This window comes from Drosophila ficusphila, unplaced genomic scaffold (genome assembly GCF_018152265.1).
Source record: "Drosophila ficusphila isolate 14025-0441.05 unplaced genomic scaffold, ASM1815226v1 contig_198, whole genome shotgun sequence".
NCBI classification, from domain to species: Eukaryota; Metazoa; Arthropoda; class Insecta; order Diptera; family Drosophilidae; genus Drosophila; species Drosophila ficusphila.
The window spans coordinates 11,429,574-11,455,997 of record NW_025064092.1 but is presented as its reverse complement, the minus strand read 5'-3'; the positions used below and the strand labels follow the sequence as shown (position 1 = coordinate 11,455,997).

The following is a 26,424-nucleotide window of genomic DNA, read 5'->3' as shown; positions in this document are numbered from 1 at the left end:
CCTCCTCCGGCATCTGCTGCCGCGTCAGCTGCTTTCGCTTCCGCATGGAAATCGTCAGGAGCGCTGACCCGTGATGCTGACCAGATAGCCCACTCCACATGCCATTTACCATTTACCATTTATTTACCAGATACCAGATATAAGTTACGGGGAGCAGACACTTGCCAGGCCCGAAAAGCCCCAACAAATCCCCACTTCGGCTCGCCAGCTCACCAGCTCATCCGAATTACCAGAGCTCGAAAAGCTGGATATTCGTGAAATGCGCGCGTGGGAATGGGAATGTGGATATGGATAGTGATAGTGGATATGAAAAACTGGCGTGAATACGCGCAGTCCGCCGGTCTTCAGTTGGACCTCCCTGCGTATACGTATTGCATATTGTTTTCCTGGAAGGGCCGTGAAAATTAATTGGCTCGAAGCCACAAACCGAAATACTGAAATAGTGGCCGGCGCTTTTAGGCAGATATGTCGGAAGGAATTTCGAATTCCGATTGCTGGCCATTATGCGGTTTGATTGGGCGTATTGCGTATTAATGGGCGGCCATTCATTGGGCAAATCAATTCGAACAAGAAGAGCCGCTGTTGAGGTGAACTGATGTACTCTGAACATCATTTTGAACCAACTCTGAAACCAATTCGGCGGAAGTCCCATTGTTGGTTGGGCTCTTACCGAAGTATTTAAATGCTGCAGGGGCCTGAGTTGAATTGAGTTTGGCGGCTCGGCTTTTCTGGGGCCGTGCATCCGAGCCGGGCTTAAAACTCGCTCGGCGGCGCCTCAGCCGGCAGCCAAGTGTAAATGATTAAGGGCCTTCCCCTCCGCGGAAAAGCGGAAGGCGGGCAATGAAAGCCATAAAGCACACGCGGCCCATCCGAATATGCGGAGCAGGCGAAGGTGCAAGTCAAAGTACACAAGTGTGTACACACTCGCATATCAATTGGGCGCCTCGAAACGAGAGCAATGAAACGGAAACGGACACGGAAGCGGAATAAGGAAGGAAGCGGGGAGCCAGTGGCTACACTGCGAGAAACCCAACCGAAAATCCCCTCGAAGATCTGCCGCTTTGCCGCTTCACCGCCTCATGCGCCACTTCAGCTGTCCAACGCGCTTTCCCGGGTTTTCCGTGCATCCGTGGGATCGCCGTGGCATGCCGCAACTGTTAATAATCGCTGACACGCCCCCGCATTCATATTCCTGTGGCCGGGGGGCGGTGGGCGGTGGGCGGATGCCTGACAGCTATGGAATCGAAATCACTTTGTTGCGATTTACCCATGGCCATGGCCAATGAACATGTCGTTTGTTATCGACAAGGACGCCTGCGAGGACGAGAACGCAAACGAGTGACATAATCCGTGCCGACACTTTTCCGTATCCGTATCCGCATCCGCATCCGTGGAGTTCTGGCACCCATTACTCTGAAGGGAAACTCATCGCCAGGCGATAGTTGCCCTGGACACTTACATTTTTTGTTTGTTTACCCCACTCACCATTCCCCATTCACCATTCAACAATCACCATTCAGCAATCACCAATCAAAATTCAACATTCACCATTCAACAATCACCATTCAACAATCACCAATCAAAATTCAACATTCACCATTCAACAATCACCATTCACCATTCAACAATCACCAATCAACATTCAACATTCAACATTCACCATTCAACAATCCCCATTCAACAATTACTATTCAACATTCAACAATCACCATTTAGCATTCAATGTAGTTGTTAAAGTAAAATGCAATCGATGGAGGGTTTTAACTAAAATGGGACACGAGAAAGGGGTATCGGCGAATCGCATCCCACGCTTTCCCCTCAATTTCCACACTCGCTCATTTGTTTTCCCGAACTGAGTGCGGAATACTGGTGCATTAATTAAGGTGTTGATTGAAAGGAAAATCGTTCGCCATTCGCCATTCGCGACAATGATGCCAACGATATCCCGCTGAATGCTGCAGTTTATGACACATGCGGAAGACAATGACGATTGTTGTGGATTGCTGTGATATTGCTCTCTTTTCGGATTTCCCTTCTGGATCTCTGGGTGACCTTTGACCTGCGCTAATTGGATTTTTTGTACAGCGGACTCTTGCTGTTCACTCCCAGCCCAAATTGAACGCCTTTAATGCTTACATCACTCTGGCTGGAGTTGCGTTTAGGCCGAGAAACTTCCGAACTAGATGCGAAAAGCAATTCCCCACTTTCGTCATCAACCCGTCGTCACATTTAAATAGTTATCTGCAGAAACTTGCGAAAGTTGTGCCAAGAGCGATCTCAGCTGCCTTCGCCAGAGTCGTTTGAAAATGAAAATGAAAATGGAAGGAAACAAAAGCGAAAGTCATTTTCCCGGCAATGATTAGCGAACGTCTCGAAATGGGTTTCTCCGCACCCAGTTGCACTCGCCAATGGACGGATGGAGCCGGGGACTTGACTTGAGACTTTGTCAACGGGCCGAGAAACTCCGACATGAAGTGGACTTGAGTGGAGTGGAGTGGGGTTGGGGAACTATAAAGTTTGGCGAGGCTGTAAAACTTCCACTCAGGAAATAGAAAGATGAAAAATGTACTGGGAGCAGAGATAGATAGATACATGAGTCGTCGAATCAATAGATAAGATACACAACATGAAATTTTACAGCACGAGCGCCATAAATAAAGTTGCCAAACTTAAGCAGCAAACTTTTGTGTGTTTTTTCCCTTCGTTGTTGTTCTGGCTGGCTGGCCTTTAAACTTTATGCGCTTCCTAATAAAAAGCCATAAACTGAAGTGTGTGCCACATGATAAATGGTCGGGGGCGTACTCCTTATATTCGGCATGACCCAAAATTTCGCCTGGGATTTGTCCATAAACGCAACTTGACACTCAGCGAAATTAATCAACTTGCCAGGGGCTCTGATGAGCCCCATCCTCCCACCGTTTCCCTTCCCGCCATCGATTTCCCTAGACTACCCGCAGGAAATACGGCGATCAAGATGATTGAAATTATGATTGGCTGTGAAACTGGGATATAAAACGCCGCAGCCAGCGACACTTTTAATACAAGATTTAATCAAGTGGATTGATAATGGCGGGGTCGTGCGAATTCATAAGGCAACTGCTTTAAGGCGCCTCAGGTTCTAAAAAACCCGATTGATATGGTTAAGGCAAGGCCTTCCTTTAAAGACTCTATCTCCCGATAAGACTCCGCTTTCGATTCAGATTCAGATGGCTTCACAAGAGGCTGTCCAACACTCCCAATTTTTCAGCGGAAAGAGCAACGGCACTTAAGTGCCGTTATGCCCATTTTGGGCGGAATATTGAAAGATAAACACTATTTTCCGCCACTTTTCCATTTCCACGTCCCCGTTCCAGACTATTGGATTCGTTTTTATGGGTTCGGTGCGATGACAACAACTCTGTCGTTAGTTTCGCCGTTCGCTGTTCGCTCCGCTTGACGGATGCCTCGCACAAGTTTGATCCATTTTTATTTTATTGCCCGACAAGGCTCGACTAACACACGATATATATTTATATACATATACTCGCATTGACCCTGGCCACGACTTCTTTCAGGGGCGGCAAATCAAATTCGAACTAAACGACCTGATGGCATTCGAGTTGGCAATTTCACGTGGCCGATTGAATGCTCTTTCGCAAGGAAATGGGAATAAAGGCTTGAATCGATGTGTTGAGACTCTCAACCTATCCAGTGTTGGGAAACCGCATGTGCAGTTGATGCACAGTTTTAGGGTTTTGTAACGGTCTCTTTGGATTCCCTCACAGTTCGTCTCTGGTTGCCAGGCTCTAGCAGACAGCGAGGAAAGTCCTTTGGAGAGCATCTGCACTTTGTACGCGGCACCAAGTTGTGGTTTCCTTTTCGTGTTTTCCAAAGCAATTGCGATTTATGTGCTCAGTGGGGGGGCTTGGGGATGGAGAGGGGAGAGGGGAGAGGGGGGCGTGACTGGGGACATGCCGTATCCGAATCCGAATCCGAATCCTTATCCGTGTCAGTGTCAGTGTCAGTGTCAGTGTCGGTGTCGCAGGCCCAGAGCGAGCAGAGCTGTGCAATTTGCCGTGCCAGGTGGTTTGGCTTTTGCTTTTGGTTTTGCTTTTGGGTGGATGGGTGAGCTAGGTGAGCCGGGAAAATTCGCCGGAAAAGGAGACTTCACGGGTGCATATTAGCCGAAGACACCGAACAGCTCGGGGAGTCACTCACTCAGTCAGTCAGTAAGTCAGTCAGTCGTCAGGCAGACGGTAATTCAGCCAGGCACACTGAGCGAAAACATGTTTGAGAGTAAGGCAGATTGGCAAATGGCTATTGGATTATACACAATAGGTGCAATCGCACAAATCATACTATATAAGCTTACTATATAATTGAGTTACCTTCTTCATTCCTTCCCATTCCCATTCCCATTTCCATTGCGAATCCATATACCCTTTTCGCTCAGTGTGGTTATTCGGCGCGTTGTTCATTTGTTCTCTGAATGGAAATAGACGACAAAGCTCATTCACTCTCCTTCCCCTTACCCTTCCCCTCCCCCTTTGCCGCATCAGTCAGGGGAGCACCCTCCGGGGCCAGGACAACTGTGGCTCTTCCGGTGTAACATCCTTCCGGCATGAAATTACACTTGAAGACCTTCGAGTCCCCCGGATTGATTAATAGACAAAAGTTCAAGTAATAAACATAACAAACTCGGGCAAAATATGAGCAACTCAGGCGGACGGGAAAGCCATTTGGGGTAACGCTGATCTATGGGGGAATATGGAGCATAATGATGATGGAATTGCGCTCCCGAACCGCCATATCCCTCCCCCCGTAACCCCAACCCCCCTGTGGCAGGAAAACTAGCGAATAATTGCGAAGGACCGGACTCCGCACTCTGCAGCTCGCCATTCGGCATTGTGGCGAGGGATTCGTCCTGGCAGATCAGGATAACAGGAGTGCACTGTGTGAATTGCGGCCAGCGCATTGTCTTCGCTTTATTGGGAGTCGGGCAGGCGCTAATAGGGGCTCCATATGCGGCCAAATACCCCGGGATGTCGTTAATTGGAAGGGGCAACAGGAGAGAAAATGGAAATGGGAAAGGAAAAGGAAAAGGAGGAGGAAAATGTTAGGGGTAGTCCGCTTTTCCGTACCTGTGGCTCGCCATTGTTCGCGGACCAACTATGGTTTGCCTTTGAAAGCGAACGATTTCGATACAAAAACTGTAAAGTGAAAGCGCCATACTTTGTTGGTACAACACTGCGTATGATCAATAAAGTGGCTGTTCAACTGGGCCACTATGAATGTGTTCATCCTGCTCGGTTATGGCCATCCTCCCACTGTTTCGGCTTGGTCGAAACGCGTGTCTCTCTTGGTAACTGGTAACCCGACAAGATAAAAGGATGGCGTGAGACGAAGTGAGAGCGAGTGGCTGTGCTAAGTAGCCAATATGTTGCAGTCTTGCCGGGCAAGCACTGGAAAATAAGACTTGATTTCGGCAATAAGACACTTCCAGCCATTTCACTCGACTCGCTCTCGAGTCCCTCAAACAAAGTGGCGAATCGCAAGCTGAAAACACTGCGGAAAAAAGTGTTCTATTGCCCTGCCTCTATATGTACTTATGGACTTGAATGGAACATAGATTGGTGAGTTGGTTAAGTAGGTGGGTGGTTTTCAGTTTTCAGTTTTCAGTTTTCAGTTTCAGTGTAGGGCCCACTAACCTGGAACCCGACGAGACTCCAGACCTCCTCCTCCGTGGAAAAGACGCACGCGGTGCCGGCATTTCCGTGGTACTGATAAATCCGCACCGAGTGCGAAAGCGCCACCGGAATCGCAGTCGTCACAATCGTTATCCAGGCGCACATGATGGCCCTGTGGGGATGGAGAGATACCATATATACGTAAGTGGCTGCAGACAGATACAAACCGCTGCCAATATATTTTGGACCGCGGCATCGCAGTGCCACCAGTACGAGTTGGCTGGCAACAAAGTATTCAACTATCTTTGGAAGCTGATTCCCGTGGGATTGTGATGTTCTCAAAGGAAGTACTTGCTTGGACCCCTTTAAATGCTTAATTCACGTTTGAAACACGCCTTTAGTGGCTTCTGGCTGCTCTCTTTAAGGACACGAAAGGGCGAGGGGTCAGAGGTCACGGAACAAGGCTTGCAGGCAGGCAGTGCCAGCTAATTACAAAGGCCGGACAAATTGATGCAATTACCCTGGACGAAGTGAGATGTTGGGCGCAGGTGGGAAAAGCCATTCTTCCGCCGACTCAAGTTGCACTTGTATCTGTATACTGTACACCTATATCTATATCTATATCTATATCTTTACATATGTGTTGTATTTGAAGAAAGAAAGGTGAGAAGTTTGCCTGAAACAATCGATAGATTAAAGTGCTGAAGCACATTTAAAAGTTTTCTAAGTTTTCTTGTTGATGCTTTCGTTCTCCTTATTGAACACGGATTTTCTTCCGTTTCAGACTTGTTTCCCTTTTTTCTGCCAGTGTTCTGGCTGGGGCACTTACAGCGTGGCGTTGCGCTCCGTCCGCAAGGACATGCTCGTGACGGGATGGACGACGGCCAGGAAGCGATCAAAGGACATCAGCACCAGGGTGTAAACACTGAAAGTCACAAGTTGGTATCGGTATATGGATATATGGAAATGGATAGCTGTGCGTGTGTGTGTGTGGGTGTGTGTGTGTGTGCAACCCACCTGCAGTGGCACGTAACCACAATCATGTACTGGACGAACTTGCACCACACGTTGCCGAACGGCCACTCGGGCAGCACGTAGTCGGTGGCCGTGAACGGGACGCAGAAGATGACGAACAGGATGTCGGAGACGGCCAGGTTGATAATCAGCAGGTTGGTGGTGGAGCGCATCTGCTGGTTGGCCACGACCACTGCAAGGACATGCAAATGAGTACGCATGAGTGCCTCGGTTGGGTTAGGTTAAGTTTCGGTTCTTGAGAAGGCTTCTCCGGCCTCTCTTGGGTTGCTTAGGTGGTTTGGGGGGTGCTACTTCAAAGTGCTGTCTCCATTCGAAACTTTCTTATTGCAATTTCGGAATGCCTCCCATTTTTGATCTCGAGCCGGAGCCGGAGCTGGAGCTGGAGCTGGAGCTCATCTGCATGTGTGTTGCTCCTGCTTGTGCTCCCCGTTCCCGCGTTCTCATCTCATGAACATTTTTAAATAAAATGAAAACTCATAACGCGAGGAATCTGGCTGCCATGGCAATGGTCCAGCATTCACTTGCTTTCGGGGGACGCGAGTCGGGAGGGGGGAGTCAGAAGTCGGGAGACGGGAGGAGGGAGGAGGGGGTGGCCACCACCCCTGGAAAACCCCTGAAGAACACCCGCCCTTGGCTCTGCCCTTCGAGTTTTTCTTTTCCCCCAATTACGCGGACAAAAGCCGGCAAACAACGCAGACTTTTGTGTCTGTGTGTGTGTGTGTGTGTGTGTGTGTGTCGCTGCAGGGGAGAGTGTGTGTGTGTGTGTGTGTGACATGGGCTGAGGGCAGCAAGTTGAAAAGGGGAGTCTTCCATTGTTACCATTTTGACTCTTTGTCGTCGCTCTCTGCTTTCTGCTCCCTGTTTTCTTTTTTCCGCTTTCTGCTTTCACTTTTTACTCCTCCTTTTTACTTTCTCCTAAAGTGCCCTTTCTTCTGCCACATAACATTATCGTTCGCCGGTATGTGTGCGCCGTACTTTCTCCTCTATTTTTTCTCCTGGCCAAAGGAGCCACTTGCAATTAGCCAGCAATTTATGTAGCTCCACACAAAGGAAGTGGGACAAAGACATCCAAGGAGAACTCGGGCTCGCAGCAAGTGGCCGAAAGGAAAAGGGGCCAAAACGGTGTTGAACTGTAACAAAATGTTATTTGACCTCCCCCGAAAAGATGCGATGGGCTTATGCGGATGGATTGGGTGGCCCGGAGGAAGCCAAAGGAAGTACGAACCCACTGCAAACCCAAACGGGCAGAAGGGCAGAAGGGCAGAAGGGGAGCCATTCAGGTGCCAAGTCGGAGGAAATGGAAATGGAAAATGTATAGAGGCGCACTCGAAAAAAGAGGCTGCCTTTACAATCAACAAAAATTCCCTTCTACTCCTGTATTGGAAATCATTTCAGTGGTCAACAGATGCTTTTTGTATATATATTTCTACACTTCAGCTGACACTCTTCTTAAGTCCAAACTTCAGGCTCGTAAAACTATCAAACTTTTGCCAAGTGCACGAGCACGGGAAGCAGCGAAACGCGCCCGCAAATCAATTTCCTTTTCAAATATATTGTATTTTTAGCGCAAGATGATTCGAGGTAAACAAAAAGAGCAATACCTAGCGACTGCTGTCGAACAGAAAAGAAATAAAAAGCAATAGAGTAATAGGCAGCAGAAATGGAGGAGGAAATGTGCGAATCAATAGTAGTGGCAGGGAAAAGGAAAAGCCGGCGACACACTACGTATACAGAGGTATTTGGGATGCATGTGAAAATACGAGTACCCATGAACTAGCGGGCTTTCCTCATATTTTACTGAGAAGGCGGCAGATGTGAGCCACAAGGTGCCTTCCCCGCCACCCCCTCAAGTCGCCCCACTTTGCGGACCCTTCATTGTTTATTGCTGAATAGTTTTTGGCAACAGATTGGTGGCACATTTCTGCCGTTTTGGCACAAGTATTTGCATGGGCAGGCGGCGATATGGCAAGAAGTCAAATGATCGCATTCTCCATTATTGGGAGGAGAAATTACGTAGAGTGTAAGTAGAAAATATCAAGCGAACACAACCTTAAATTCTGCCTTCCTTTTGTTTCTTTAAAGGGGTCCAGTTGGCGGCTTTGCAGCGGGGCCTATCAATTAACAAAAGGCACCCTCCGGTCCCCCTGATCCTCTGCTGCTGCTGCTGCTGCTGCTGGTGCTGCTGGTTAACCAACTTTTTGCGGCCACTGTTGACACACGAGAAGGATGCGCACGGAAAGAGCCGAAAAAAAGAGTCCGGTGGCGGGAGTCTGGCATTCTGCCGGGGCATTAACTTTTTCCCCGCCATTAGAGGAAAAAGTGTGCCACTTTTTTGCTTCTTTGCCGCTTTCCCACTTTCCCGCTTCCCCACTTTCCCACTTTGCCGGCTTCTTGTCTGGCTGGCATTTTACAAAATAATAAAGTGTAGCATAATTTATGGGGCACGGCGGCGAGGGCGCCCAAAGTTGCCCGAGCGCAAAAAAAGCTCGCTGCTTAATGCCAACAGGCAGAAAAAAGGGGGCGTGACATGTGAGGGCCGGAGCAGCTCACAAATAAACAAATAATCAGGCCAGCCAACACACTCACTGCGCTCGTGTTCTAGACAGGATTTCCTGCTCCCTCGCATCGGGGCATAAATTCACTTTTATTGAACTTTAATGTCACTCTAATACTCGCCCATTTCCATTCCCCCTCTCGTTCTCGCTCCCGCTTGAGTCCCGTTATTGATGCACTTCAAGGCGACACGGCGTATACGCGATTTGAGCGCTGATTTAGAGCCGCAGTCCCCAGTCCCAAGGGGATGGGTTTCAAGTTTTGGGTTTGGCCAAAGTTCGGGGAGCAATCCTTTAAAAAACGTTGACCATTTTTACTGTGGGAGCAGCGGCTCTTCTGTTTATTTACAGCCCTCATCCGGCGTGGAATATCGAGTTTCGGGTTACGGCGTGAAATACCCAGTTAACTGCAATCCAAATTAACACTGAGCGAATTTCCTATTTAACAGAGCGACTGAATTATTTAACGATCCTCCCGAGCAGCGCCATTGACCAACGCTTATTGGGTAATTGAAAATTACGGGCAGCTCAGGAGTTAAGTGGGCAAACTAACTGGATGACTCGAGTGCGCTGGGTTTTAATTACCGCGGACTTAGGTTCCCGACTTCCCGACTTCCCGCTCGCATTTCATTCCATTCCATTCCGTTCCGTTCCGTTCCGCTCCCCCGGCGAAGTAATCAAGAATTCTGCTCTCATTCCGGAGAGCTGTAACTGTAAAGTGAGAGCGGAGTAATTGGCGAGCTTTAAGCCCATTGTTCGGCGTAATGAAGTCGCCCTGGCTGATTATTTTTACTCGACTCGTTACGAGAGACATGCCCTTAATGGCATTACAATTTATTCCCAATCAAAATTTGCAGGCTTAGAATTCGGAGGCCTTTGTTTTATGATCCAATTAAAGGCGGCTGAGTGCGGGGTGCGGGGTGTGTGGGCCTAAGCCCTTCCTTTGGCTTTGGCTAGGACCATTAAGTGCATAAATGATGGCTCCTGGGCGCAGGATATGCAGGAGTATCTCGGCCGTGCTTGCAGTTGTTGCCATGGGAAAACACCGAAGTACAGTCCCCTGAATTCGGCAATTAATTTAAATTTTAATGCACAGCACAGACAGAAAGACATCCTGTTTTGGCACATGAATATCCGGTTTCAGGACCGGACACGGCCCTCCTTCGTTGTCCATTGCCCGTTGTCCGTTGTCCGTTGTTCGTTGTCCGTTGTCCGTTGTCCGTTGTCCATTGTCCGTTGTCCATTGTCCTTTTCTTGGCCCATTTGTGGGTCCGCCTGCGATCTTGGGACTCCTGAAACCGGCGGTGTCCAGCCTTCATTATTTCTGTTTTGTTTTCCCTTCTGTTATTTGCATCATTTGCCAGCCTATACAAATACATATTTAATGCCGGGCGAGCGGACAGCGGGAGCGGGGGAAATCTCGGATAAATCAAAGAGGAAGAGAACGTTTTCCGGAAAAAATTTGACTAAGGGGGAGTGGATTGATGGCTCTCGTTGGCTGTAACCCAAATGTATTCTATGTATACATGATGAGCACTAATTCAGAAAACTTCGGAGTTGTTTAAACTGATGCCTGAAACAGAGTAATCGATGTTTTGTTTAAATATATTTTATGTGCACCATCACGTCCGAAACACTTATAATTCGAACAAATTCAACTCGTATAAATTAGAACCGAATTGAGCAGCCGTTGGCATCCGGTTGAATGTGTTGCAAACTCAGATGCTTCCCGAAACCAGCAATTAGTTTTTGTTTAGACAAGCTTAAGGTTTTTTAATTAAACACCTTTGCGGCAAATGTCAGTAGCAAAATACCCACACATCAATCACTCAAATATTTTAATCTCCAATTGATTATTCTCCGGGCTGAAATGTGTGCCCGGACTTATTTAAGCCAAAAGCAGCTGCAGCTTTTGATTGATTCTATGTGTGTATTCGGATTAAGATACCTCCACACACGCACGCTTATTGTGTGTGGCAAATGTTCTGAGACGAAAGGATAGAAACTCCTGCTCAACAATGCCAGTTTAGCCTTTGCATTGACGACAATGGCATCGAATTGGAAATCAAAGTCGGGGGGCGGTTTTATCATTGCCAAGCCAATGTGAATCAATCAGTCGGAGAAGAAAGCGGGTCTTCCATAATCTCATTTAATTCTGGCGTCGCTGCATTGTTGGTTTGGCGATGCGATTTGCATCAGTCGGTGGATGGATACAAAATCCACGCTACTTGACGGGACCGAAAGGCCCAAGGACGTCTGAGGATGTACCATAAAAGTGGGCCTGGCGACAACTGACCACCTGGCCATATGGCAAGGGCTAATAAAGGTGGTAAAAGGGGAGAGAACAACACTCCGTATATTTACTTTATTCACAAGTGCTCAGCATTTAATGTGTGCCTCACTGAATCCGAAAAGAACACATATCACTTTTTTCAAGGTTACTGTGCGGTCAACACATTGAAATTTAAATTGAAATACATTGAAAAGACATTTGTTCGCTTGATTAGAAATGCGAAGTCAGTGGTTAAATACCTCGATATATTCTTACCGAGAAATCGGGGACTTGAGATTCGCGATGTTCAGGAAAAGCAGAGAACAACGGTTGTCTGGCATTTTATACCTGTTTTTTAGCCCCAATTCGCCAGGCGGAATGGTCCAGTGGCTCACATGTGTGCTGGTATTCAGTTGGTATCCCCCCTTCTGCCGAACTACAGCTGCGGTCAAGTGTACAGTGTTCTTTTGAGGGGTATTTATTTATTTGATAGCCGAGCCTTTTTCAAATTCAATACAATTGTAAGTTCGGTTGTTTCACATAAGTTCTGCTCTTTTATGTTGCGATATATTTCCGATATGGTTTTATGTGGTTCACCACGGCTGTGTTAAAAACACACCCACTCGCATTCGAGTGCGCGTGTGTGTGTCTGTGTCTGTGTCAGTGTGTGTGTGCGATAGGCCCTGGCAGACATTGCATTGAAAAGTAAAACAATAAAATTGTACATGGCCCATAAAAAAGCATAAATATGACGAATGCACGGCGGAGGGGCGGAGGAGCGGAGGGAGGGAGACAGACAGATACAGTGACTGAGCAGGACGGAGCGTCCACTTGCCCACACACAAGTGCCCCTGTGCGGATGTGTGGGTGTGTGGGTGGCCCACTTGGGCATTGTTTGTCTGTCTGTGTCTGTGTGCTGTGTGTTGTGTGCTGTGTGTGTGTGCGTGTGCGGTTCTGTTTGTGTGTGTACCGTACTGGCCGCTTTTAGGCGCTGTACTCAATGCTGGTTATAAATTTTATCACTATCAACGCTGGATAATAAATTCGTACGCCTTGTGGATTTGTGTAAATTTGCCCAACGCACACATGCACACTCGCAAAGGGACATACGCACGCACACACACACACGCACCACCATATGCTGCTTAAATGCCGCCTTCATTGCATACTTTTGTGCGTACGTTTTTACGGGGCGGCACAGCACAGAAGTACTGGCATGTGTTTCCTTAAATTGCAGCTACGTGCAGACTGCAACATCCTTCAGTTGGTTCTCCAGTGCGGTTGCCAGGGCAGCCCGAAAGCCCTCAAAGACTGAGGCTTAGTCTGAAAGGTGAAGTGTCCGGCATTCTTCGGTAATAGAGTGTTCGAAGTGTGTTCACTCGTACTGCGAACTGCATGCAAAGGACTCAGTTATGCACAAGCGAATTAATCTATATGTTGCTGAAAGACTTTTTCAGAATGCAAACAACGAGTAAATGCATTTGCTGGTGAAAAACCAAGGCAACAATGGCGAAGGTGCAAACGGTTTGTGGCCTTCGCAGTTTTGCAGGATGCAGGAATGCAGGTGGATAAAACTTGCCCCGAAGTAATCATCTACCGATCTATCCCGCTGCAGCCCTTTTCCCCAGTAGTTATTTGGGTCCCCCGAAATTGTATTACGCCTTCACTTAAGTTGATTTTGCGGTTCCATCTGTCCGAACCAACCGAGCCAACCGAAAAGGCAGCGGGGAGAAACAAAGGAGGGGAGCTGTATCGAACCAGAAACATGTTTTGGGTTTGGGGCCAAATCAAATTTGCCAGCCCCGCCAGGAAAACAGAAAAAACTGGGACCAAGCTCGGTGGGATTTCAACTAGTAACTACCCTGTAGTGCAGGTCCTTCTGTTGGTGGTTTCAGTCATGCCCTCCATGGGATAAGTTAGATTGCTCGATCAAAGCACGCAGATAATTTCGGTTCAGGTTGTGGATCTGAATAGAGTTATCCCTTTGTGAAGAAAGCAAATCGCTCTGTTTTTCCAGCAAGTGCTCCAACAACGCCTTCAGATGTAGTTGGACATGCCTTCCTGCGAACGAAGCCGCCTCCCAATGGGAAGCAGAGGACGGGATTTCGCTCGGGGGACTGAGTCACGTTCACGCTCCTGTCCGTCTGGGCAATTACAATTTTATAACAGAATTTGCGCCCCCGTCTGGGGATACCGGGGGATATGGATATGGATATATATATTCGGCACTCGGCTGGAATAACTCCGGCAGAGAAGACCCAGCAGAAAAGCAGAAAAGCCTTCGAATTGATCCGACGCTCTGACGAGGGCTAATGCAAATTGAAGTGACAATGCGTCGCCAATTCTCGTTCTTGGGCACACAAATTCTAATTAGGAGCACAGGACTGTGCGTTTCGAAAGCCCTTCGTTTGTTGCTCCTGCAGACTAAGCCTTTCGGGAAAACAGAATCGATTCGCTTGAGTGCAGGGGAATGCCTCATCGCTGAAATTAAATAAATCCAAGTTGAACAGGGCGAAGCGAAGGGTCTTCATCTATCAATGTGTCGGGTCTGTTTGGCTGCGGAAATTGAGTTGTTCGCCGTGGAATGCAGCTCTCTATTCGTACTCGAATATATATCCCACATGGTTAATGGGGTAATAATGCCGATGGCCAGCTGCCTTTTTTGCACTGGCCCAGTGCAGTGGCATTTTGACAAATTATCTCTCCATAAGCCATAGATAAACGTTTTCACGTTCCCACGTTGCAATCTTGAGCTGATACTTCGATGAAGTCGTTTTTCCGGCTTCGGCTTAGTTGCAAGCTGAAACGACATAAAGTAATGTCCTGGCAGAGGAATCTGTTCCCGATACGCGTGGGATATCCTTGAAGGGGTGGCTCCACCTTGAACCCAAGTGTCCTTGCAGCACTGAACAAACTAGGCACTAGATGTTCTCCCACTCGGTGGGCCCCTTATTTTCGCCCTCGCAATTTGCCATAAAATCCACACGTTCATTTACAAATCATTTATCATAATGCCGCCAACACTGCTGACAAAGTGGCTTTTCCAGCAGTACGGCAGCATCCCGGCATCCCGGCATCCCGGGGAAAGTCGAGGACGATGCCGGGAAACCGTAGGCGGCTGTCCTGGGCAATTGGATGCCACTTGGATGGCGAGTTTAGCAAAAGTTTCCTCGGCCTGACAGCGCTGAGTGGGGAGAATAGCAAGAGTAGCAGGCCTGCAGCTTGACCCCCTCGTTTGTTCCGGGAAAACCGGGACTCAAGAGCCATCGGATATGTATTTGTATCTCAGCAGGAGAGATGAGACTCCGGTTCGGTTCGCAAAACTGAAGTGATTAAGAATTAGAGGTACAGCGATTCAAATTAAGAAAGATCGAAGGCATTTCCTTTAGGAACCCTTTAACAAACACTTTGAAATCAGATTAAAAATTGATTAAATTTAATTTTAATTGAATCTTCGACCGCCACTACTCGTGCTGCAGGCTTTATGTGTTCACTTTTATGGCGAGTCTGAGCTCGAGAAGAGGCTGCACGGAGGCCGGCACTCAAGAGGCGGATGGTGCCAGCACTGTGTTCTTAGTGCTCGACGTCAGGGGTTTGGGTTTGGGTTTGGGTTTGGTTTTAGCGCCACACTTGCAGCAGGCGTCTTTTCTGCAGTTTTTTCCTGCTGCCTTCTTATTTTTAGCTTTTTTTCCGGGCGGTTTGAGCATGTTTTCCTGCTTTGTTGTTGTCTTGTCTTTCCGGTGGAAGGTGGGAGGTGGGTGTGGCCGACACCTGCACACACACATTTCAGGTGGGGCAAGATGGCCTCTGAGAATTTGAGACCAAGGTTGCCACGAGGAGGAAACAAAGCGAGTGCGAAAGCAAAAAAGATTGCATGCAAAATAAGTTTGCCTGTTGAGATTTGGTCTGCTGTGTGGGTGATAAAGCACACTGGCACACACTAGCACACACACTTGCACACCCACTGGCACACACACGTGCAGTCAAGTGTTTGAGGTGGGATTCCTTTGTCCTGATCCTGATGCCTTCGCCCCCCGACGCTCCTCCATTGGCTACTTTTTGGGACTCGGAAGCACACAATTCAATCGGAGCAGAGCCACTAGAATCAGTTTTGCTTCGGAAACTGTATTGTTTTTCGATTCTATGGGTTCTTTGAGATTTATACGCCCGTCTTAAAGTTAAACCTTTCCGGTTAATTAAACTCGAACCCAAGCAAACGCACTGTACCGAACGAGGTTGTTTGCTTTTGCTGGCCTATTAAATTTCTGCAATACTCGCGAATTGCAATCTTAACGATCCCAGCCTCACACCTCCCGCAATTCGCCGTCCCTTAATAGGACATAAAAAATCAATTAGCTTTCGCCTGAATGCGCAGCTCCTGCAGCCGTTTTTATGTTTTTATGGCCATCCACCACCGCCACCAGCAGCTCCAGGAACACCACCAGCACCACTCGTCCCTTGCAGCTTCATTTGCAATTATTACGCATAATTTGCCAGAGGTCGCTAATGAAAGCTCCTCGGATGCGAATCCGCTTTTATGGAGGACGCCAATGGGCGGCCCTACACTCCGGGGGAAATCGCTTTCACCTATAAACAAATGATTACAGCTTGAGCACGCGATAGTTAACCGTTCCGTTCTCCCGGCTTCCCTTAAACATAAACAATAATTCGCAGCTAGAAATTTAATTTAGGAATCGGGGATAGGTTTGTTTCGAAGGGAATTACGGTGAGTACTCACCCAGGATGACCAGTCCGTTGCCGAGGAGCCCGGCGAAGCCGATGATGCCGAAGAAGACCGGGACAATGGTGGACACGATGCGCTCCAGGGCCACGCTCTCCGCGTCGTACTCCATGGAGTCGTTGGCACTGTGGTCCGCGTGGTCCGGGTGGTCCGGGTGATCCAGGTGGTCCGAGTGGTCCGAGTGGTCCGCGGTGAAGGCGAAGTTGTTGCCGCTGCTGTTGGCAACTGCTGCTGCAGTGCTGCCGTTCCCAGTGGCGCCCAAAGAGGCCTTTGGCCAGCTGCTAATTAGCACGGCCAGCAGAAGGGCCGCCGCTGGCGGAGGGCCGGCCATCTCGTCCGGGTTCGTTAGTTGTTATTGTTATCAATCTGTATCCGGAATACCTCAAATACCTCGGGTATCTGTCAGTGGCTGTGGCTGTGGCTGCGGCAGTGGGCTTCCTAATTGGCTCCCTCTAGTGCTTGGCATTGCAAATTGGGGGAAGCGGCCGCGCCCAGCCCGAGATTTGCATGTCGTGAGTTATGCCGCCCTGGAAGAGACAAATTGAAGTGCCGCAATAAATATTTTAGCTATGGACTGGCAGATGCAGATGCGTAGATACGCAGATACATAGATACGTAGATACGTAGATACACATCCGCACAGCCCCGTCACAAAATAGATGGACACTCAAGGCCGTCGATGTGTGGGCGCCGGAATAAGTTTCTTTTTGTTTCGCTCCAATAACGAAAATGAAATTCGCTGCACAGTGGACCAATTTATTCGCAATGGCGACTGAGGCGTATGAAAAAGGTATACGTATGTAATGAAAATAATTGCGAATATATTAATCAGTTTCAGATGGCATTCCCCCTGTCCGAGGACCCACATTACATATTTGATTGGTAGCCGTACAAAAGTAATCGCTATTTCATTGCCACTGTTCAATGGACCACCATCTGGATGGCCATGTAGAAATTATGCAAAATTAATTTAATTCCATAATGCGGAAGCCACGTGGGGAGAGTGGACCTTGGCAGCCATTCATCACATTTGCATAGCTGAGCAAAAAACATCGATGCCGAAATCCTGGAGCGTTTGTTGCGTATACGCCACGTGCGCTGCATCAATTAGCCGCCCGCCCGCCGGGAATAGCACTTGTTAACACGCTTTTGCTTGCTTTTTTTGCCATTTCCCATTTACCATTTCCCATTTCCCATTTACCATTTCTTTCGAATGCCCTCCAACGCCATTACACTCTAGCGGAGGGGAAGGAGCCAACAGATACACCGCACTAATCGAGGAGACATATGTGCTGTCATGTCGTGTCTGAAACGGCACGCACCCTTCGCTGACAGTTGGCTTAAGCTGTCAATTAACATATTATTAGGCGAGTAACGCAAAAAATACAAAAAACGACATGTCGTGGAGCGGGTGGCTGGGGATGGATGCGGGGTAGATTGGGGGAGCGGAGCTGGGGGATTGACAAACGATGACGACGGCGTTGGCGAAGGACGCGGCATAATTGAGTGCGCACGAAGGCGGCGATCCGCTGGCGGAATACCAAGAAACTTTTCAAATGCCAGAGCGCCTGGAAGAATATTTCAAGGGCCTCCGCAGAGTTTGGTTAAAACTACTTCTGATTTCCTGATCAGCCCAGTCTTCTTTAAACGGAATTTATCAATATTTTTAGTCGCAAGTGAAAAGCTACTTTTTCAACCGAAAACCCTCTGGGAACACTCCATTCCTGGGGATTCAATTGAAGGGAAAGTCGATGGGGGAGGACATGAATAAAAATAACTGACGCCGTCAAGCTGATCATATGAATGCGATTGTGCCACAGACAGGCCATCCAGTAAATTGTCATCTGTAAATTATGCGGATGATATCAGGCCACTGGCTCGATTCTTGTCACAAACTGCCGGCGATTGTGTGAATCATTTCCGCAGTGCCTTTAATTGAATCGGGCAATAATTATGAACTGGTTGTCTCTGCTTATCGCAGATATTGTTACTCATTCGCCGACGGGGAGAGATGTGCTCGAGTACGTGATTTAATGGCCTCCGTTTTCTAAACTCCACGAACTTCACGATTTATGTTGAACGTTTTAAGCTGTTTTGATTTACGGCTTTCCGGATAAATTTCGCTTTGCGGCAAACTGTTTATGGATTAAGTGGCCGTGGGTTTTCCCCGCTCCTCCCGGCTTTTCCGGCGGCGTCACGAGGGCAAGCGGGCATGAAATTGAATTTGCTAGTTTCGCGAGCGAAAGTGTCTATTTATGTGGAGATGTCGCTCGAGGGTGTGGATCCCCATGAAAGTTGTGCAGAAAGGAGCAGAACGGAAAACACCAGAATAAGCGGTTCAGCTTTGAAAGGATTTTGTGTGCAGATTGAAAGCATTACGTAATTGACCTGGGCAACTTTTAAAAGCTGAATGGCAGCTCGGCTACTAATTGCACTTGATTCAATTTTCGCCCATCGGCTGTTAATGTCGTCGCTTTATCAATAACTGTCGCCGTATTGAAATCGGGAGCCCAATTATCCTTTTTCAGTCGATTCATGACAGCCCATGTTCGGCATAAATCTGGCCAAAGTGCAGTCGCAACACAAGGAAAAAATTCTACATCAATTTAGAAAATAATTTTAAATTAACTGAGGTGATGTAATAAAATTGATAATTTGCTAAGAAAAAAATGATTAACTACCGTTAACAATTAATTACTATGTAATTATTTAATAACTATAATGTGGGGATGAAGTGGTCGAAAAGATTTTTTCCCTTGTGCGTTTCCGTGGGCGGTCAGGCAATCAGTTGTTCGCCTGCTGAGATTACGTATACGCAGCGTTATCTGCGCTTACAGCACTCGGTACAATGGGCTTTGAAATGACGAACAATGGAATTGAGCAGTGGAAATGCAGCTTCCCACGTCCGCAAATCAATGTCAGTTTTAGTCAATTATTTGCGGGCTGGCGATTATTCCATTTATACCATTTATTCCATTTATTTGAGTTGGAAGACAGCGGGCTTACCGCTCGTGTGGCAAACACATATTTGCGGCGTTCAATCCGACGGCGGTTTTATGGCCGAGTGCGAACCATAAAAGCCAGCCAAGCAAACACATCCGAAGGCAGGCAGCAAAACAATAACATCATCATTAAATTATAAGCCGAGCAGGGAACCATCTGCTTCAAATTAAATATTAATAATTAATCAACTCTCTGAAAGAAGTGGATGAAGTGGGCCAGGCTAAAAAGTAAGGCCATAAAAAAAGAACTCGTGGCTCTGAGACACTGCGGCGTGTGAGCCACGCAAATGAATCGCAGCCTTCTGTTTGCTTTGCTCGGTTAATGTGGTTGGTCCGCGGAGGCGTATCAAACATGGGATTTTAATATATGAGATGTGGGATGTGGGATGTGGGATGTGCGATGTGCCATGTGGGATGCACCACCCACACATAAATGGCTCGTGGCAGTGACATCCTCGAACTGGAAATATGACAGCCAACGCATTGAATTAACAGCTGGGAATGAAGCGAATTCCTATTAGCGTAACTTCCAGTTAGTTCCCCCAAACGCCGGAAGGTGCTTCTTTCATTGACATGTGGGATCCTGCCGCATGCCATTTGCCATATCGAAAGCGTTCTCCTTGCCCCGCCCCAAACGATTTTCAGCGCCTGTGCAGTGCAGTGTGTGTAAATTAAATATGCTTGTCATTGAGCTATTTGCATGGCTCTGAAAGAGCAGGAGGAGGCGGGGCAATCGCAGGGGAACGGGGTGCGCCACGTGGCGTATGCTTGATATCTTTCGTTTGCCCGCTTTTAATTTGGGGGGCGGGAGGCTGCACCACTCGCCCGCCCTCCGCCCGCAAAAAGGATGCTTTAATCAAATTGCAGCGAAATGGTCAACGCAAAAGCCACAAAAATGTAATTACAAATTAAAGTCCTGCGCTGTGATAGCTGCAATATGCAACCGCTGAATTCATTAAAATAGTAGAACAATTCGACGGGGCTCGTGCACAGGCAGAAAGTTAATGTATAATATCGGTCCGATCAAAGAGATTATGCGCTTTGCCTCGCCAATGTTTTCCATAATTAAATGTCACGAAATCGACACACAAAAAATCATTTTTCACGGCACTCATCCTCATTTCGCCCTGCATTTTCGCACAAGTTTTAATCAAATATGTGTCAACGCGGATTTGTAAACTAATTGACTGGAAAGGCAACTACAACCCGAACCGAACCGAACCCGTCGGAGAACCAGAAACCACCGCACATGCTACGAGAATTAATTAAAAAACTTAATCTGCCCCGGCTATGGCAACAAATTCCCAGCGGTCGTTGGTCGCTGGCTCTTGGTTTCGGTTTGGGTTTGGGTTTGGGTTTTGCTTTCCGTCTTCGTCTTTAAAGGCGAACTTTAATTTGAGTTACGCTGGCTAGAGTTACACTGCTTGTTGAATTTCGAGGAGAACTTGGCGGAGCAGACTGATTAATAAAAATGGGGCAGTGAAAAACGCGGAGGGGGTTGAATAATAACGAGCGGGAATTGCTGAAATTCTGCTTGAATGCGATGAGCTGAATGTGCTCCACGAAGTGCTGCAATGAAAAATAAGAGTCAATCGTGAGTTTCCTGTCACTTTCTTGCTTTAAAGCGAAGCTTACTATCAGCATATCTTCGATTACTTGGCCTCAACCCGCTGCCACTCTGGCAACTGCTTTAATTGGCCTAATTATTTGGCCATTTAAAACGTTAAAGTGCCTGCGGCCAGGCGAGCGATTACGCTCAGTAGTTGGAGACTCGGAGGCTTACTATATAACTCGTGTATTTTTATAGTTTGCGTTCTCAAGCGGTGGAAAGTTTGAAGCATTTCCATTGATTTTGGATTTGGGGAGACGAACTCACAACGGAGCGGAAGGACGCTCGAAGCCAGCGCGGCTAACGATCGCTGGCTGAACTTTAAGCCCGGGGGTTTTAGTCCCGAGATGGCCGGCATTTCGTCGTCGTGTTCCCGGTGGATAAGGCAAAAGTTCCGACTCGTATTTGTTTTACTGCTGTTGTGGCAAACACTTTACACAAGTAATTTCCTAATTGGTTTAAGCGCAGCACAAACACCCACCGACCAAAAGCACACTTGCTCGCATGCAAATGGGGAAGTGGGGGAAGTGGAGAGAGCGGGGAAAGCGGGGAAAACGAGCGGAAAAGCGGGGTTCGAGTGGTCGAGTCCATTCACAATGCCAGCCATATGCGCCGCAGCCACCATGGGCAATAGTCCCCATAAAAGTGCACAAACTTGCAGAGCACTTTGCCTAATTGTTATGATTAAGAGTCGTCGAAGCCCTAAAAGTTATCCGATGATTCTCACCTTTAACGTATGGTGGGATATGGACGTGAGTTCTACCACGAAATCATAATCCGCGATTAGAGATCGGTATTACCGGTACAACTTACAATAAATTCCCACCTTTAGCTGTATCAAACCTAATCAGACAGAGCAGAGATGTCGAGGAAAGGTCAATAATGCCTCTTAATGTAATTCATTTCCCTTATTTATCTTTTTTGTAGTTCTGTATCTGGAAAATTACGCGTTCCGGAAAAGAGAAAAGCGAAAACGTGCCCTTTTGCCGGCGAGGCTATGGGGAAAAGTCACTGGCAAACAGAATGGAAAAATCAAGCTTTCGCTAGGGTTGCCATGCCCTCGGGTTTCAGGGTTGTCGTGTGTGCTCGGTCGTGCGTGAATGCCAGGATGAATGGATGCGGTGGTCGTCTTGGTTTGGTTCTTATCCCACACACTCGCATATTTATCCTTTTTTACTTATCGGTCGCCTTTTAAACCTTTTCAATATTCCAACTTTTAGTTCGATTTTTATATGTCAGTATTGAATGGCGGTGGTCATTTATTGGGTGCACCTCAACGGGTTGCAATTCGATAAGTCGATACTTAAAGATGGCTGATCTGTCTGTGCCCAAAAGTTGTAATCGTAAAGTGAGTCAAGTGAAGTCTGCTCAGTATAGAAATGCTCAAAGAAAGGCTCCTCCGAATGCAGTACAAACTTGCTTCTCGTTTTCGTGCTTTTCTGCTTTTCTGCTCTTCACCTTTACCTTTATTTCCCTGCTGAGGAGTCCTGAATTTCTATCTTTATGCGGTGCTCGGGATCCCAGGGCCATGTCCTGACAGCCATGTCACCACATGCAGCTAGGGTTTTGGCCTGCATTTTAATTTTCCTTCGCTTTGTTCCCTGCTCTGCGGCGTTTTCCTTTTGCCCCAACAATGGACCACGAGATGTGCGGATAAAATGGTCAAACAAATATAAAAGGCGAGGGCGAAATGTGCTCAAAAAGCGAAATCGTGCATAGAGTTTTGATTGCGAAACGCCATCACAACTGAGATGTATCTTTTGACACTGTCCCTCTATTGTTTATTTTTTCGGGGCAGGTGCAGTGACTAGAAATTGGCAAATTAACTTTCCGATAATGGCAAAAGTCACAAGGCAATTACACTCGTCGGGAAAAGGTTGGAAAGCAAACAAATTTAGGCGATGGGAAGTGAAGAGAATTGGATGTCTGCCCTTAAAGAAGATTACCCCTAGTGTAATTGCTTAATTTTGTTATTTATATACGCGTCGCAGAGTACTTAATGTAATTTAGAATCGGTACTCGTTTGCCTCCAAATTGGCTTGTCATCTGTCAGTGACCAAAAGGTGACATCGGGGAGGATGTCCAATATCGAAGCACAATTTCTGTTGACCTGCAGTTAAACGTCGGATGACATTCTCAACACTCAATCAATTGCGGCGGAGACGAGGAAAACACGGAAAACACGGAAAACTTTGCCGGACAACTCAGAAGAGGGAAAGACGGAAAAGTTTCGTCTGCTGGCAGTTTGCGGCTACCTGTTGAGGGGAAACTGCGGGACGCGGGGAAATGTTTGGGGATTGAGTGGAGACTGCGAGGCAAGTTTTTTGTGGATGCCCACTTAAATGTTACAAATCAAATGACAACTAAACGTCGGAAAGAAAGATGGCGATGGGCGATGCGGTTTCCTGTTTGGATTGGAAGCACTTCCTCCTCAGCAAATGGGCAGCGAAAACAACAATCAACGGGAGGCCAACACTCTGACTTTAATTCTCAAAACATTTAATTGATGTTATCGATCTTACGTAGGAGCAGTGTAGGGCTTTAGCTTGGTCCCTCGCTGTGGACCACGCCCTTTTGTGGCCACATTGATGTCGCCCACAAAATGCGAAAGTTTTACTTTCAGTGCCTCCCCTTCGCCCCTTTTGCCTTTTCCCCTGAGCTGTAAACCCTTTTACCTCCTCATTTCCCCATTTTCAGGTCATTCTGCCCCACTCCACTTTCCCTACCAACGAATACTTAGCGGCTTCAAAACTTTGCAGTTCCATGCATATTAACATTACGCATACGACATTAGTTCCTGAGTTCAGGCGCACATTATGGAAATAAAAAGGAATCGAAAGGCGGGGAAAACGGACCATAAGAGGGGGAAGGGAAAGTGGAAAGTGGAAAACAGGGTAACTGCTGCCCAACTATGCGATGTCCAATAATGCTGATTGAACTTCTGATGAAGTTGAAGGGGTTAAATATGAGTGGTCGCAACTTTTTCGGGTGACCCAAAAGTTTTTCGCACAAATCCTCAGTTTTATTTATGTGATAGTGTCAAATCAGGACAACCCGCTTTTGAATATTTAAAGTATGCAGCCCAACTTTTTTTTGGCATTCCTCAAGTTTCGATGGTTTTGCATTTGTGTGTGTGTACACATACATAGTTATATCATCAATTAAATACACTTCGCACTGACTGAAATATCTCTAATTTAAGCATTGACAATTGTGTTTTCAGTGCCCAATAAACAAAGCCGCAAAACTGAATTTCCCAAGTATTCTTTTATCCGCCACCAAAGATGTTTTATTGTTCTAAAAGTAGCCTGGATTTTCTCCAAGTGTGGCATCACCTTTGGAAGTTCGTGGACCTTGCGCTCAACTTGTCAACGCGTATAAATTTTCCAGCGCACTAAGAAATGGGGAAATTTGAGATGGTGGCTGGCTAGGGGTTAATGGGAAGTGGGTGGTGGGAAGTGGGCAGTGGGTGGTGGGTGGCTACACCTACACACGCCCACGTTGAGCAGCTGCAAAAACACAAGTCAAAAGTCGGCCAGGGGCGTTCTTTTCTCGACAACCCCCGCCTCGGAAAATCCCCTTAAAAGGCCGCCCCGAGTGAGCCCCACTTTCCCTATCACTGACACACAGGTTTGTTCTTTATTTTTGGCCTAACCGAACCCAGAACAGTGGCTCAAGCAAGGAAACAATGTAGATATCACTTGATGAGCAAGTAAGTAATCACAGAAAAATAATTACTTCAAATTATTAAATTCAATATGTAATTAATACTTTTGATGCCCAAACGAACTAATTGGAAATGGCATGCAGCTGAAGGGAAAACTAAAAGGAAGTGCAAAGGCCCTGGAAAGCTCGAAAAATGTGGCTGTTATTGGCTCACTACTTTTCGGACCCACTGTGCCGAGTGTTTGTTTTCAATTTCAATAAGCGAGCAAGGTAAAATGGGCCAAAGTCGATCCGCCCCTCTGGTCTAGGCCAAATGGCCACCAACGTGAATATTCGAGCTACATGTTATATACATATGTATATATATATATATACGAGTATATGTCTGGCCCGACTGAGAGATACTTACATATATACACGATACATATGTCTAATGACTAGCGGCTCAATTCCCGCCTTCTTTCGTAGGAAAATTACAGAAGTGCCAACAATTTCGCAACCATTGTTTTCGTCAAAAGCGTCTTAATAAGCCAGACTTGCTTCCCACTTATTGCATGCCTTCAAATTGCCGAAATTTGCATATATCAATTGGACTTGTACATCAGCCTCTACTGCTCATGGGCTGTACACTCGGCTGTGCACCTTGTGCTCCTGTTTTTTACCCACAAGACATACAGAAAACAAACAAAAAACAAAGACAAACAAATGTCCTTATTTACTCTGGTCAAATTGTTAGCTAAAGCGCAAACTTAAAGCGAAATTCGAACAGATAGATATATTTCTTACGCCAGTATAAAAAAGCAGTTCATTTTAGGGCAAATTACAAGAGCCAACATCAAAGAAACGAAAAGAAAAACTTAATAATTTGGAGCGCATAGCACAGACTCAATAATTGCTGATTTATAGGAGTATATGGTCAACATTTTCATTGAAAAGAACCTAAAGCACACATTGAACTTCGCTGTTTTTACAGATCAAGAAATAAATACAAGGAAAGCTTTGTATGCTTTTGATTGAATAATGATGATTACATTTTCCAGCCAGCAATCACAGGTGCATTCAGCGCCTTTGTGAACTGTGCACAAAGAAGTCGGCATTGGGAAATTAAAAAACCAGCGGACTTGAACGCATTTATCCATTAGCATAAACAGCTGGGGAAACCCCAAATCCCAGGGAGCAGCGCAAATATTGAAAGGGAAGAAATCTCATCTTGAAGCGTAGAAATCAAAAAGATTTCGCGACCTTTGGCCAGGCGAATGGGAAGGCAAATAATTTCCGCTGCTTGAATGGGACTCAAGTGGAGCGCAAATGTCCGACACCGACCCTCAGTTCCCCCTTCCCCCTTCCCCCTTCCCCCTTCCCAGTTCCCCAATCCCCATTCCCCATTCCCAGTTCCCCAATCCAAGTTGCCAGTTGCCGATATCCGACCCCCAAATAGCTGAAGTAACATCCCCGGGCAGACAGGACAGAGCAGTTTCCGCTTTCCGTTTTCCGTTTCCTGTGCAAACATGCGTCTGGAGGAGGCCCAGTCCACGCCAAGGGGTGTAGGCCAAAGGATTACAGGACAACAGCAGGGTTGCCGGCCGGAAACGAACACCAAAATACCTCGGCTAATAGGTCCCTTGATGGTAAACAGTGAACTTTGATTGGCACTGGGTTCCTTGCAGGTTCGCCTGCACTTCGTTTTACTTTCTTATGGCTTTCTCTGGTGTTGGGATGCAGTGCATCAAGGATAGATTACACTCGTAGGTGGGGAAGTCCAATCAAAACAACGTCACGAATATTTATATTTATATTTCTATCTAACAGTTTTTCGTTCGTGCTTTGAATCCTCGAACCAAACTTCGCAGTAGGCCATGCCGATATACCCTTCTCCAGGGT

General features: G+C 47.0%; 1 protein-coding gene across 1 annotated transcript in view; it reads right to left on the bottom strand.

Annotated features, from left to right (window-relative positions):
* LOC108097370 (allatostatin-A receptor) overlaps positions 1 to 26,424 on the bottom strand; it is a 66,885-nt gene that overhangs the window by 4,253 nt on the left and 36,208 nt on the right. The window contains exons 2-5 of the mRNA XM_017199615.2: positions 16,264 to 16,793; positions 6,684 to 6,873; positions 6,496 to 6,591; positions 5,688 to 5,838 (exon numbers count right to left, since the gene is read on the bottom strand). Of these exons, the coding sequence (XP_017055104.1) occupies positions 5,688 to 5,838; positions 6,496 to 6,591; positions 6,684 to 6,873; positions 16,264 to 16,597 (771 nt within the window). The 5' untranslated portion in view covers positions 16,598 to 16,793. The remainder of the gene's footprint in view (positions 1 to 5,687; positions 5,839 to 6,495; positions 6,592 to 6,683; positions 6,874 to 16,263; positions 16,794 to 26,424) is intronic.